This window comes from Hyperoodon ampullatus (assembly GCF_949752795.1).
Source record: "Hyperoodon ampullatus genome assembly, chromosome: 12".
NCBI lineage: Eukaryota > Metazoa > Chordata > Mammalia > Artiodactyla > Ziphiidae > Hyperoodon > Hyperoodon ampullatus.
The window spans coordinates 75,512,032-75,526,319 of record NC_136925.1 but is presented as its reverse complement, the minus strand read 5'-3'; the positions used below and the strand labels follow the sequence as shown (position 1 = coordinate 75,526,319).

The following is a 14,288-nucleotide window of genomic DNA, read 5'->3' as shown; positions in this document are numbered from 1 at the left end:
GTAGCAATACTCATAACAGATAAAATACACTTTAAAATGAAGAATGTTACAGGAGACAGGAAGGACACTACATAATGATCAAGGGAACAATCCAATAAGAAGGTATAACAGTTATAAATATATATGCAACCAACATAGGAGCACCTCAATACATAAGACAACTGCTAACAGCTATAAAAGAGGAAATCGACAGTAACACAATAATAGTGGGGTACTTTAACACCTCACTTACACCAATGGACAGATCATCCAAACAGAAAATTAATAAGGAAACAGAAGCTTTAAATGACACAATAGACCAGATAGATTTAATTGATATTTATAGGACATTACATCCAAAAACAGCAGGTTACACTTTCTTCTGAAGTGTGCACGGAGCATTCTCCAGGATAGATCACATCTTGGGTCACAAATCAAGCCTCAGTAAATTTAAGAAAATTGAAATCATATCAAGCATCTTTTCTGACCACAACTCTATGAGATTAGAAATCAATTACATGGAAAAAAACGTAAAAAACACAAACACATGGAGGCTAAACAACACGCTACTGAATAACCAAGAGTTCACTGCAGAAATCAAAGAGGAAATCAAAAAATACCTAGAAACAAATGACAATGAAAACACGACGATCCAAAACCTATGGGATGCAGCAAAAGCAGTTCTAAGAGGGAAGTTTATAGCAATACAGGCCTACCTCAGGAAACAAGAAACACCTCAAATAAACAATCTAACCTTACACCTAAAGGAACTAGAGAAAGAAGAACAAACAAAACCCAAAGTTAGCAGAAGGAAAGAAATCATAAAGATCAGAGCAGAAATAAATGAAATAGAAACAAAGAGAACAATAGCAAAGATCAAGAAAACTAAAAGCTGGTTCTTTGAGAAGATAAACAACATTGATAAACCATTAGCCAGACTCATCAAGAAAAAGAGGGAGAGGCCTCAAATCAATAAAATTAGAAACGAAAAAGGAGAAATTACAGCAGACACCGCAGAAATACAAAGTATCCTAAGAGGCTACTACAGGCAACTCTATGCCAATAAAATGGACAACCTGGAAGAAATGGACAAATTCTTAGAAAGCTATAACCTTCCAAGGCTGAACCAGGAAGAAATAGAAAATATGAACAGACCAATCACAAGTAATGAAATTGAAACTGTGATTAAAAATCTTCCAACTAACAAACGTCCAGGACCAGATGGCTTCACAGGTGAATTCTATCAAACATTCAGAGAAGAGCTAACACCCATCCTTCTTAAACTCTTCCAAAAATTTCAGAGGAAGGAACACTCCCTAATTCATTCTATGAGGCCACCATTACCCCGATACCAAAACCAGACAAAGATACTACAAAAAAAGAAAATTACAGACCAAAATCACTCATGAATACAGATGCAAAAATCCTCAACAAAATACTAGCAAACAGAGTCCAACAACACATTAAAAGGGTCATACACCACGATCAAGTGGGATTTATCCCAGGGATGCAAGGATTCTTCAATATAAGCAAATCAATCAATGTGATATGCCATATTAAGAAATTGAAGAATAAATACCATATGATCATCTCCATAGATGAAGAAAAGGCTTCTGATAAAATTCAACACACATTTATGGTAAAAACTCTACAGAAAGTAGGCATAGAGGGAATCTACCTCAACAAAATAAAGGCATATATGACACACCCACAGCAAACATCATTCTCAATGGTGAAAAACTGAAAGCATTTCCTCTAAGATCAGGAACAAGACAAGGATGTCCACTATCACCACTGTTATTCAACATAGTTTTGGAAGTCCTAGCCACAGCAATCAGAGAAGAAAAAGAAATAAAAGGAATACAAATTGGAAAAGAAGAATTAAAACTGTCACTGTTTGCAGATGACATGATACTATACATAGAGAATCCTAAAGATGCCACAAGAAAACTACTAGAGCTAATCGATGCATTTGGTAAAGTTGCAGGATACAAAATTAATGCACAGAAATCTCTTGCATTCCTATACACTATTGATGAAAAACCTGAAAGAGAAATCAAGGAAACACTCCCATTTATCACTGCAACAAAAAGAATAAAATACCTAGGAATAAACCTACCTAGGGAGACAAAATACCTTTATGCAGAAAACTATAAGACACTGATGAAAGAAATTAAAGATGATATAAACAGGTGGAGAGATATACCATTTTCTTGGATTGGAAGAATCAATATTGTGAAAATGACCATACTACCCAAAGCAGTCTACAGATTCAATGCAACCCCTATCAAATTACCAAAGGCACTTTTTTACAGAACTAGAATAAAATATTTTAAAATTTCTATGGAGACACAAAACAGATCCTGAATAGCCAAAGCAGTCTTGAGGGAAAAAAACGGAGCTGGAGGAATCAGACTCCCTGACTTCAGACTATACTACAATGCTACAGTAATGAAGACAATATGGTACTGGCACAAAAACAGAAATATAGATCAATGGGACAGGATAGAAAGCCCAGAGATAAACCCACGCACCTATGGTCAACTAATCTATGACAAAGGAGGCAAGGATATACAATGAAGAAAAGACAGTCTCTTCAATAAGTGGTATTGGGAAAACTGGACAGCTGCATGTAAAAGAATAAAATTAGAACACTCGCTAACACCGTACACAAAAATAAACTCAAAATGGATTAGAGACCTAAATGTAAGACCGGACACTATAAAACTCTCAGAGGAAAACATAGGAAGAACACTCTTTGACATAAATCACAGCAAGATGTTTTTTGATCCACCTCATAGAGTAATGGAAATAAAAATAAACAAATGGGACCTAATGAAACTTAAAAGCTTTTGCACAGCAAAGGAAACTACAAATAAGACAAAAAGACAACCCTCAGAATGGGAGAAAATATTTGCAAATGAATCAATGGACAAAGGATTAATCTCCAAAATATATAAACAGCTCATGCAGCTCAATATTAAAAAAACAAACAACCCAATCCAAAAATGGGCAGAAGACCTATACAGACATTTCTCCAGAGAAGACATAGAGATTGCCAAGAAGCACATGAAAAGCTGCTCAACATCACTAATCATTAGAGAAATGCAAATCAAAACTATAGTGAGGAATCACCTCACACCAGTTAGAATGGGCATCATCAGAAAATCTACAAACAACAAATGCTGGAGAGGGTGTGGAGAAAAGGGAACCCTCTTGCACTGTTGGTGGGAATGTAAATTGATAGAGCCGCTATGGAGAACAGTATGGAGGTTCCTTAAAAAACTAAAAATAGAATTACCATATGACCCAGCAATCCCACTACTGGGCATATACCCAGAGAAAACCATAGTCCAAAAAGACACATGCACCGTAATATTCATTGCAGCACTATTTACAATAGCCAAGTCATGGAAGCAATCTAAATGCCCATCAACAGATGAATGGATAAAGAAGATGTGGCACATATATACAATGGAACATTACTCAGCCAGATAAAGGAACGAAATTGGGTCATTTGTAGAGACGTGGATGAATCTAGAGACTGTCATACAGAGTGAAGTAAGTCAGAAAGAGAGAAACAAATATCGTATATTAACGCATATATGTGGAACCTAGAAAAATGGTACAGATGAACCGGTTTGCAGGGCAGAAATTGAGACACAGATGTAGAGAACCAACATATGGACACCAAGGGGGGAAAGCGGTGGGGTGATGGGGGTGGGGTGGGGAGATGAATTGGGAGATTGGGACTGACATACATACACTAATATGTATAAAAAGGATAACTAAAATGAACCTGCTGTACAAAAAAATTAATTTAATTAAATTCAAAAAAAAAAGAGAAGAAATAACATGTGTTGGTGAGGATGTGGAGAAAAGGGAACCCTTCTGTGCACTGTTGGTAAGAATGTAAATTGGGTGGCTGCTATGGAACACAGGATGGTGGTTCCTCAAAAATTTAAGAATAGAACTACCATATGATCCAGAAATTCCTCTTCTGGGCATTTATCCAAAGAAAATGAAAACACTAATTTGAAAAGATATCTGCACCTCCATGTTCATTGCAGCATTATTTACAATAGCCAAGGCATGGAAGTAACCTAAGTGTCCATCAATGGACGAATGGATAAAGAAAAAGTTTATATATATATACATATATATAATGAAATATTATTCAGCCATAAAAAGATGGAAATCCTGCCATTTGTGATAACATGGATGGACTTTGAGGGCCTTATGCTAAGTGAAATAAGTCAGACAGTGAGAGACACATCACAGTATGATATCACTTATATGTGGAATCTTAGAAAAAACAAATCCACCAGGCTCAAAGATACAGAGAACAAATTGGTGGTTGCCCGAGGTGGGTGGTGGGCAAAATGGGTGAAGACAGTGAAAAGGTACAAACTTTCAGTTAAAAGATAAATAAGTTCTGGGGATGGTAATGTATAGCCTCGTGACTATAGTTAATAAAACTTTACTGTATATTTGAAAGTTGGTAAGAGAGTAGACCTTAAAATTTCTCGTCGTAGGAAAATATACTACTATTTGTGGTGATGGATGTTAACCCGACCTACTGTGGTGATCATTTTATAATACCTACATATATCAACTCATACATTGTATACATATGTTGTACAATATAATGTTATGTCAATTGTATCTCAATTTTAAAAAAAGTGATGGAGGAAGCTAAACTAGACACGAATGATGTGGGGTGTGTGGAGGCTTGCTTATAATGTCTTGCTTTTGCCTGCATTCATTTGTACACCAATATTACTCTACCACTAGACAGTGAGTTCCCTGAGGATAGGTCTGCCTCTTACACATTTTTTTCATATCCTCCAGTATCAGGCAGAACCCTAGAGACATGGACGTACTCAATAAATATCTACTGAGTTGACTTAAACTGAATCCTAACTAACACAGACTTGAAGTTGTGTTATCTCCCTTTATCAATGGATTTTAATTGCACTCATTAAACAAATGAGGATCTTTCCAATTCCGACTATGGAAAAGCAGCTGCGATTAAAGCAGATATGAGAGAGGGATTACGTGATTACCTCTATGTAGCATGTGTGACTTAAATAATATCAAGATATTTTAGAATTAAACTGTCAAAAATATTATGATGATTGTATTTTAAATCAATTAGCAAGTTTAATTGTTAACAATTTATGGCAAATGCAAAAATAATGTGATAGGTAAACATGTAAGAAAAGTTAAATTAACCTCTTACACAGGATTAATTCTTTGGTTGGAATTATGCCTTTTCCTCTGGGGCAATTTTATATTAAGTAGATCCTTACTGTTTATAGGCTGATTCCTCTTGAGGAGTTAAAGACTTGTGGCTTAGCACCCTTTATAACAAAGCACTATTTAATTGCTTTGTTTTTAAGAAGAAATCTTGATTTGAATGTTTTGTTTTTTACCTTTTTCCAGTAGAACCCCTACAGGCGCTTTCATGATTGAAGGTCTTGTTGGTCAAATTGACTTCTTCCAAAACTCCAATATGTGTGTGTGTGTGTGTGTGTGTGTGTGTTTAATATTTTTATTGAGATATAATTCACATATTACATAATTGACCCACTTAAAGTGTGTAATGAAATTGGGTTTTAGTCCAATAGATATTTTGATACCTTTTCAATCAGAGATAGCAGTAATATTAGCAGCTTGGCTAATTTCTCTCTTCTTTTGGCCTCAATTTTTCTTCTCTGCAGTTTACAGTTTCATATTCCCAGGATTTGTCAGAACTCTGCACCAAAGACTTTAAAGAATCAATCAATTGGCATCTGCTCTTGAGTAATTCAGGACTCAGAACTGGAAAGAACCAACGGATCCAGAGCCAAGAATACAAGCTGGTAAAACCCTTTGCTACTTGTATTCTCACATAATGAATAAAATATAGTATAGAAGATAACCCAACACACTACTGTACAGATTAAAGAAGTTACATAAAGGTGGGCTTCCTTTCTTTTCTTTCCTCATCCAACTCTATAAGGTAGAGCAAAAAAAAAAAAAGTTATGAACAAAGTTCTTGGGATATGAATGGGCCATATAGGGATGCAAACCAACACAAGCCTGGAAAGTTATGAGGGAATCCAGCAAAGCCACTGGAGTAACCGAAACTGTCTCCTGCCCAGGACTGACTTTGCTGAGGAGCTGATCACTCCCCCACCCACCTGCTGCCCCTGCTACTATAATATCCTCCTTCAGTAGAGCATACATTTTTCAGAGAGAAGAAATCTAAAAAGGGAATATAAAGGGGGGGTCCTTCTTTTTATGCCCAAGAAACCTTTAAACAAATTACATTCTGAATTTATCAACTTATTTCCGAACTTTCCTTTTTCACTCTTCCAAGTGAAAAAAATCTGCAAAGAATTTACATCAAGTTTTACACAGGGAAAAAAATTTAAAAGGCCAATAAAAAAAAGGCCAGTAAAAGCATTTGCTGGAAGCATTGTTTCATTTGCATGTTTTTATCTGCATGTTTTTTTCTGAAATATTTACAATAAATAACTTGAAATGAGCATGCTCTTGCTTCTAGAAAATGACTTTTTTTTTCAGTTTAAAGTGAATTTATGGTCTGAAAACAGTCAGCTATTTAGTAGAAGAAGCAAAATGTTCTCTCCAGTGCAACAACCTGTTTTTCTCTTAAGGAAGAGAACTTATTCCTATTCCATGCCTACAAGTCAAAGAACTTTCTGTTGTCCAATATTATTTCCTACAGACAGAGCCTCCTGATGCAGGAGCGATGGAAAGAGCTAGATCAACAACCCTCTGGCCAGACGCTTGGTAGAGGGAATATTCTTCTTGTCGAATTAAGCTTTGCTTTCAAATGGATGAATAGTTTTTTTTCTCTGAGAGTGAATAGGAATCGAAAGAGAGTGTTTTGGCTTCACTGAGAAATCCGCAAATATTTCTCAGAATTTGTTAGCATGGATGGCGCCAGCAAAACAGAATTTAGACAGTGCTCTGGAGACTGGATAGTCTTACTGAACTGGCAATTTACACTGTGTCCTCTAACATCACATCTGCCTTCCAGCGATAGTAAACTTTACTCCTGCAAAAACAAAGAGATCCCACAAGGAATGACTTATATTGAACACTTTTGCTTCTGTTTTCTGTCTCTGTTTTTCCAGGGTGAGCACTCAAGCAGGACTAAACGAAGAGGTGCATTCCTAGTTGACACAGAGGACATATTTTGTGTTTTCTGGTGCCAAAACACACCAAAGGATTAGGTGCTAGAATGGAAAATGAGTTTTCTCCATTTCCTGATTACTTTCACAGGTGTTCTTGTTATCTTTAACTTCCCTCTTATAAAATACACACACCTACACACACACACTGAGAGAAATTACTGGGTTCTCTATTAATACCTGATAATAAGCTTTATTTCTTGGTTTTCACAGGAAGAGAAGACTGCATTAAGTGCTTGGAACTCACTGCTGCAAGATACAGGGAAGAACTGGAAACTGTGGGTAGGCTAAGTGGCAAGGATAAAATTAGCCTTCAAGCATATGACTACCAGGAAAGCTATAAACTACCAGAATCAAGATATCATGGGTTACCATCGGGAGTAAATCAAGCAATAACTCTTTTGAATTGGATACTAGATAGGAAATACAGTCCTCTGCTCACAAGTGTGGGATGGTAACCCGGCAAATTTTTTATATTCCTATAATCACTAAACCCCATTTGCCAATACTAACATTGAGTAATTACAAGGAAAGACTGAGGTATATTCTATCCTCTTGATAGCCTTGGAAAGCACAAGTGCCTGTATTTGCAAAGAAGGCTTAAGAAAACAGGATATCATTATAATCTATCACAGATAAACCCTTGTCTCTAGTTAGCAACGTTGATAATCCCTGGGTGACAGGACTCCTTGGGACTTCTGGCTTTCTCTTGTCTCCATGTCTGTGCAGATGTAAACACCCTATGGAGGCCGACTTTGCAAAGGTAGTATCACCAAGCCTGAGATAAAATAAAAATGATGCAGCTAACACTCATCTTTTGCTTACCAGCTCTCAAATACTTGGCTTTGAAACTCATGGATTTCTACAGTTTGTTACAAAAAAATGTTTACAATGTGCAAAAGGATGGGAAAAGAGCAAAAGGGAGATCAAGGTGACTGATGTTAATCAGAAAGCTGAATGTTATCAAAAGGGTTGGGAGCCTGCAAGGCAAAAACATAAACAGTGCTCTCAACTATCACTCAAAAGTCATCTTCCAGGTGTATAAAATTTCAAATGGGTTGCTGGTCACAATATTTTTTACTGTTATGCATATATCAATGTCATCAAAAGCAGTTATCTTCTAATACCAAGAGAGTAACTTAATAATATTGAAATTTTATAATATTTAGGTACATGTTAATAATTAGAAAAATATAGAAAATTATATACTATAGACCATATTTTTTAAAATAATATTATTTATATAATTTATATTTATTTATATATTTTTCTAATCATTAACATGATTAGAAATGTATGTATGTAAATGTTCTTAAACGTATTAAGACCTGGAGGATTTTACTCCATAGTGGGTCTAGTGATGGAAGAAAAATAAGATCCTCTGTTTATCTTCATTCAGAATTTAACAGGTTTGTGGAATATAAGCAGAAGTATAAGCATAAGTCAAATGCACTTAGTAATTTTAAAAATCCTTTCGAAACAGATGTATCTTAATTTCTTCAAAGTCTAGAAGGGTCTAAACCAGGAATTAAGTAGCCCTGAATAAGAAGTGAGTGAGTTTGATAACAAGAACAGTTGAAATGACCATCAGAAGACGTGGCTTCTCCTGACTCTGCCATGAGCCACCGGGGGACCCTGGCCAGTGCAATTAACAAACACTTAGTGGGGATCATGGAAGACTTTGTTCATTGGAGGGGACAAAAAGGTGAACAAGGGGCTTCCCTGGTGGCGCACTGGTTGAGAGTCCGCCTGCTGATGCAAGGGACACGGGTTCATGCCCCGGTCTGGGAAGATCCCACATGCCGCAGAGTGGCTGGGCCCGTGAGCCATGGCCGCTGAGCCTGAGCGTCCGGAGCCTGTACTCCGCAACGGGAGAAGCCACAGCAGTGAGAGGCCCGCGTACCGCAGAAAAAAAAAAAGGCGAACAAGTTCTGGTTCCTGCCTGCACGAAGTTCATGAGCTGAAAGGGAAGATAAGACATAAAATCATAACTTACAGGTGACAGAAGGAGAATAAGGGAAGCAGAAACCAAATCCCATGAAAACACAGACAAAGAAAAGGCTACTTTCTGGCTAAAGAGGAGAGAGTTTTGAGGAAGCTTTTCTGGAATCGTAACATCTGAAATGGCCTTAAAGAAGGTCCCAAGATTCTGACGAGGAATCCTAAAGGTACAGGGCCTTTCAGAAGCAGTGGAAAAAAACCTTGAAGAGTGAAGTCAAGTTCGTGGCTCTCAGGCTGAAGTCAGGGCCCAGGTGTTTGTTAGCCTGGATAAGAGCTCACCAGGCTCACTTAATCCCCAGAACTCCGTTTTGGACTCAAAGCCACTGGCCTTCCTCATTACATCATCTGACCCGCTCTGCTGGTGTTTGTGTCTGTGACACTTGCAACAGGGATTCATAATTATCAAGGTAAGTACTAGTAAGTACTTACTAGTAAGTACTAGTAAGTACTAGTAAGTATCTAGACAGTACTTTCTAAAGAAGGGAGAGAGCCAATGGAAGCTGAATCAGGAAGCATCAGGATGACAGCTGTGCCTTAGAAAGAAGTCTCTGGCAGCTCTGTGGTGAAGACACTGAAGGCAAGAGGGCCGGCGGCCGAGAAAGACAGTGGTGGAGAGGCAAGCCTTTGGGGAGGGCTGACTTGGACCTGTGCTAGGGGAGGAATGGCGACAAAGGGGAGGTGTGGATTTCAGAAACAGGGCAGGAAGGACTTGACAGTTAACTGGATAATCTGGTGGGGGGAGTGGAATCCATGGTTAACTTGAACTTGACAGCTTCAGTGTCTAGGTGAATGCCACTAATAGAAAAAAAGAAAAGGAACAAACGTGGTGAGGAAGATAAGGTATTCAATACTGTGAGTCTGAAGAGCTTATAGGATATTGAAATGGGAAAATCTAGAGTAGTGGTTCTCAACCAGGGACAATTCTGTGCCTCCCTTCCCCCCACACACAGGGGACATTTAGAAATGTCTGGAGATATTTGCAGTTGTCATCTCTAGGGAAAGGGATGCTGCTACGAGAGCATCTAGTAGGTTAAGTCCAGGAATGCTGCTAAACATCCTAAAATACACAGGACAGTCCTCCATAAGAAAGACTAATCCAACCAAAAATGTCAGTAGTGCAGAAGTTGAGAAATCCTGGTCTAGAGGTAGTAGGAACTTCCTATCTGGAATTTTAGAAAGTAGGAATGGAGAGAAATGAGAACTCAGTCACTGACACTGCAGTGAGAAACATGGGAGAAAATTAAGCACACTGACAGTGTGTGGAGAAGAAAGGCAGGTGGTTGATAAGATCCTACACAAAATCACCTTGCTGGCAAAATGAGTTTCATCGAGGTGAGGTGATGTCACAAACGCTTTCATATCTAAAATGCAATGACTGATGATTGCTCTCAGGAAGTGTGTACCTAAGAAGGTAAACATGGATGAGGTAGTAAATCATGGAACCCATCAATTCAGTCAGGAATGTCCCCAATATCCTAAACCCTGAAGACACCTTCCAGTCTATTGTGGAGAAACATCGTATGTGGTCTATGATTTTCATCTGCAAATTTATTATAACTTGGTCATGGAACGACATGACTGTAACAGAAAAAAGTTAAAAGCAGCAGAAGAAAAAGGAGGAGGAGGAAGAGGAGATAGGCCAAAAAAAAAAAAAAAAAGAAGGAAAGAGGAAAGCAAAGGAAAACAGGCAAAAAGAGGTGGAAGGGAAAAATGACAAGAGAAACAAGGGAAGGAAAGGGAAGGGAAAGGAAGGAAAAGAAGTGAAGAAGCACTGTAGAGACATCCTCTAAAAGGCAGGCTAAATACCGTGTGAGGGCAGTTCTACGGAACCAGACCAGTGACCGTTCTTGATCAGTCCACAAAACTGTGATACGGGACTATATTCCATGGAAAGAAAGAGCTGCTTGTTGAACAGCATCATCACTGTTGACGATGCTATAATAACACAAAATGATGAAAAAAGCTATAATAAAACAAAATGATGAAACAGTAACCAATACGTATACAATTCTCCAGTATTTAAATAAATAAAGGCTGCCAGAACTCCGTTCCAGGCAGCTTGGCAGGTGTAGGGAAGGAACCCAGAGCAGGACAGGAGATGAGGGGGCAGCATGGCGCTCCGAAAGGAAGGAAAGCACAAAGATGCATCGTGTGCAACCTGGCAGCCTTGGACTGATGAGCAGAGGCAAAAAAAGTCTGCAAGAAACAACTAGAAGTTGGATCTTTCCCATTCAAATGACTATGTCGTCCATAAAGACAAGGTACATCTGGTAACAAAAGGTCACAGCAGCAGAGCAGAGAAGGCATTGCTGATGAGGAAAGAGTGTGAAGGATGTGTGCACAGGGCAGGAGCCAACCTGAGTGTGCCAGAGACAGACAGATCTTGAATTCCAATCCTGGCTCCACCACCGGCTAGCTCAATGCTCTTTGCAAGTAGCAGAATGTCTCTGAAACTTAGCTTCCTTTCTGGTAAAATGTGAATGATAAGGCTTCCCAGGAGTGCTGTGATGATTAAATGAGATCATGTATGTAAAGTATTCAGCACAGCAGCTGGTGCTGGGTAGGGACTCTGTCAGTGGTAGCTGCTGTTAAATAATGTCTAAATTCGATTACTCTAAGCAATGACCGAATAAGAAAGAAGAATAGGACCCACATTCCAAGTCAACCCAAATAGAATACATGCAATAAGGTGGCACATTTGAAAACTGAAATCTTCATTTTCTAAAATAAGCAAGTTAACTTTTAGGAATTCATAAAACTGGAAGTGGCCTTCAGAACTCTGTTCAAATTTCTTCATTTACTGATGGCAAAATTGGAAAAGGAAATGAAGAGACTATTGTGGTTTGGATGTACATGAGCCAAAAAAAGATTTTAATTAAAGGAAAGTTACTCATCATTCTTTGATATAACACAAGATGAAGGTGAAGTTAGAAAATTACAGTTCATAATTTTGTAAATACACACAAATACATATGTGTATATATATTGATACATACATATGTGTATATATATTGATACATGCATATATGTATATATAAATATACATATACAATATACATGTATATTTTAGAAATGAGAGAGCTAATCTGGGGAGACATCAGGCAGACAGTTAGTTATCCTTAGCCTTCTGTGAACTCGACTACCCTACATCACCGGAATCCACCCATTTGTAAATATATCTGATAAAGTTCTTGGAAGCTTCGTGGAATGCTGAATAAAGGAGCTTCAGGATCAAACTGGTGATTATCAAGAATGTGCTTCCCCCAAGCTACAGCTAGGTCACTCACCTGTCCAGGAGCAAGTTCGGAGCAAACAGGAGCTTCCCTGGGTGCTCCATGGAGCGCCAGACAAGACCAATCATGAGGATCTCTAGCCACGCACATTCCAGAAGGTGGACCTGATCATGGAGGGTCAAATCCACAAATCCTGAAACAAGACAAGAAAACCCTGCTGACTCAAATGAAAAGTAATGCTGGTGAAATGAATGCAACCAGGGATTTGAAGTGGTAGGGTCTATTTTCTATTAGGTGGAAAAACATAAATTAGAAGCACACAATAGGAAAGTCAAGTAACTATTTTTTAAACCTAGCATATCAATGAACTTTACCATGGCATTTTCTTAATGTCTTAGTGTCATATCTACAGAAACATACTAACTTAAGCAACCCACTTAGTTTTCTATAAAGTTCTGAACTTAGTGTTAAAATGTGTGTGCTTTTTACTTAGACATTTCTAAGAGCCCTATGTGATTATTACATTTCATTTCTGTTTCAGCTGAAGATATTTAGGTGCAGGAAATTTAAATTACTTTGCCCTAAACCAAATAGGAATTGGAGCACAGGCAGGACCAAAGTCACTAAATTTCTACCTCTTTGCTTCATCACTAAGCCATGCTCTTTTTTTCACACCATGGAAAAGAAAGACTAATACAATAGAATGTGTAAATAAATCACTCGGGAGAGAATGAGTCAGATGAATAAAAGTGACATTATGGTTACTTCTGGTAATAAACACTAAAAAGTGCCCTTGTTTTCCAATGGCTTATTGGGAGAGTAAAGTTTTCTCCAGTCATCACTGACAATATGGTGGATGCCTAATAGTAATCATAATAGTGAGAAGAAGGAGGGGGAGAAGGAGAAGAACGGGAAAGAAGAGGAAGATCAATTGATTGAGCCTTTACTATGGGTTAGAAGTGATGCTAAGTACTTCCCATACCAATTTTTAAAGTATTTATTAACACAATAATTCTCAGAGGTAGGAACTCACAGGGATATCATTTTACAGATAAGGAAACAGATGTTCAGAGAGCTTATATACTTGTTAAGGTCAGAGATGGAAATATAATCTCCAGAACCTATGCCCTTGACCACAAGTGACAGTACTTCCTATGTGCTTCAATTAATTGTAGACTTTGGATCAAGTGACTAAATAAATCTAACCACACAAATTAAGACATGCCAGAGTGACAAGGGCACTGCATAAACAAGATGTCCATAAAGTTTGCTCCTTTCCAAATCGGTTCCCTGTTCTTTTGCCCTGAGGTACCCCCATCACATTTCCTTCCTCTCTCTCTCTGCCCTCAACCCTTTGTTCTCTCTTATCCATGAGATGGGTCTAGGAATCCCATTTTTCTTTGTCCTCTTCTTTATTTTTTTCTCACTAATATTATACTTTTATTAGTTATCTATACTTGTATTTACTAAAAAGCCAAAATGTAAGTTTATTTTCCTTAAGCAGTAGTAGTGATGGTTTGCCTACTGAATGTTTCTTCTTGGGGGTGTTGATTAAAGAATCAGCATTAAACAATTAGCTCATCATTTCTTATATACTTAAGTGCCATCTTTCATATAATCCTTACCACCAAGTAGATGATGATCCACATAGAGAAACCCAAGGTGGAGAAAGACCTCAGAGTGTAAGCCCCCTCTAGCCACCATCCCATAACCAAGCCTCATTAATTCTATCTTTAAAGTAACCATAAAATTCTTTTTCTCCTTTCTATATTTCCACCATTACTGCATTTATTTAAATCTCCAAGAGTCTCTCACCTTTTTGCCTAACTTCTTTAACTCAGCATAATTATTTTGAGACTTACCTATGTTGTTA

The 14,288-nt window shown here is 37.8% G+C and overlaps 1 protein-coding gene across 4 annotated transcripts in view; it reads right to left on the bottom strand.

Moving 5' to 3' along the window:
- The window catches only part of ESR1 (estrogen receptor 1), a gene marked incomplete at both ends in the record, with an annotated part of 276,707 nt that overhangs the window by 91,734 nt on the left and 170,685 nt on the right, over positions 1 to 14,288 (bottom strand). For all 4 annotated transcript variants that reach the window (XM_079716498.1, XM_079716496.1, XM_079716497.1 and 1 more), the window contains one exon: positions 12,470 to 12,608. In XM_079716498.1, coding sequence (XP_079572624.1) covers positions 12,470 to 12,608 — 139 coding nt within the window. The remainder of the gene's footprint in view (positions 1 to 12,469; positions 12,609 to 14,288) is intronic.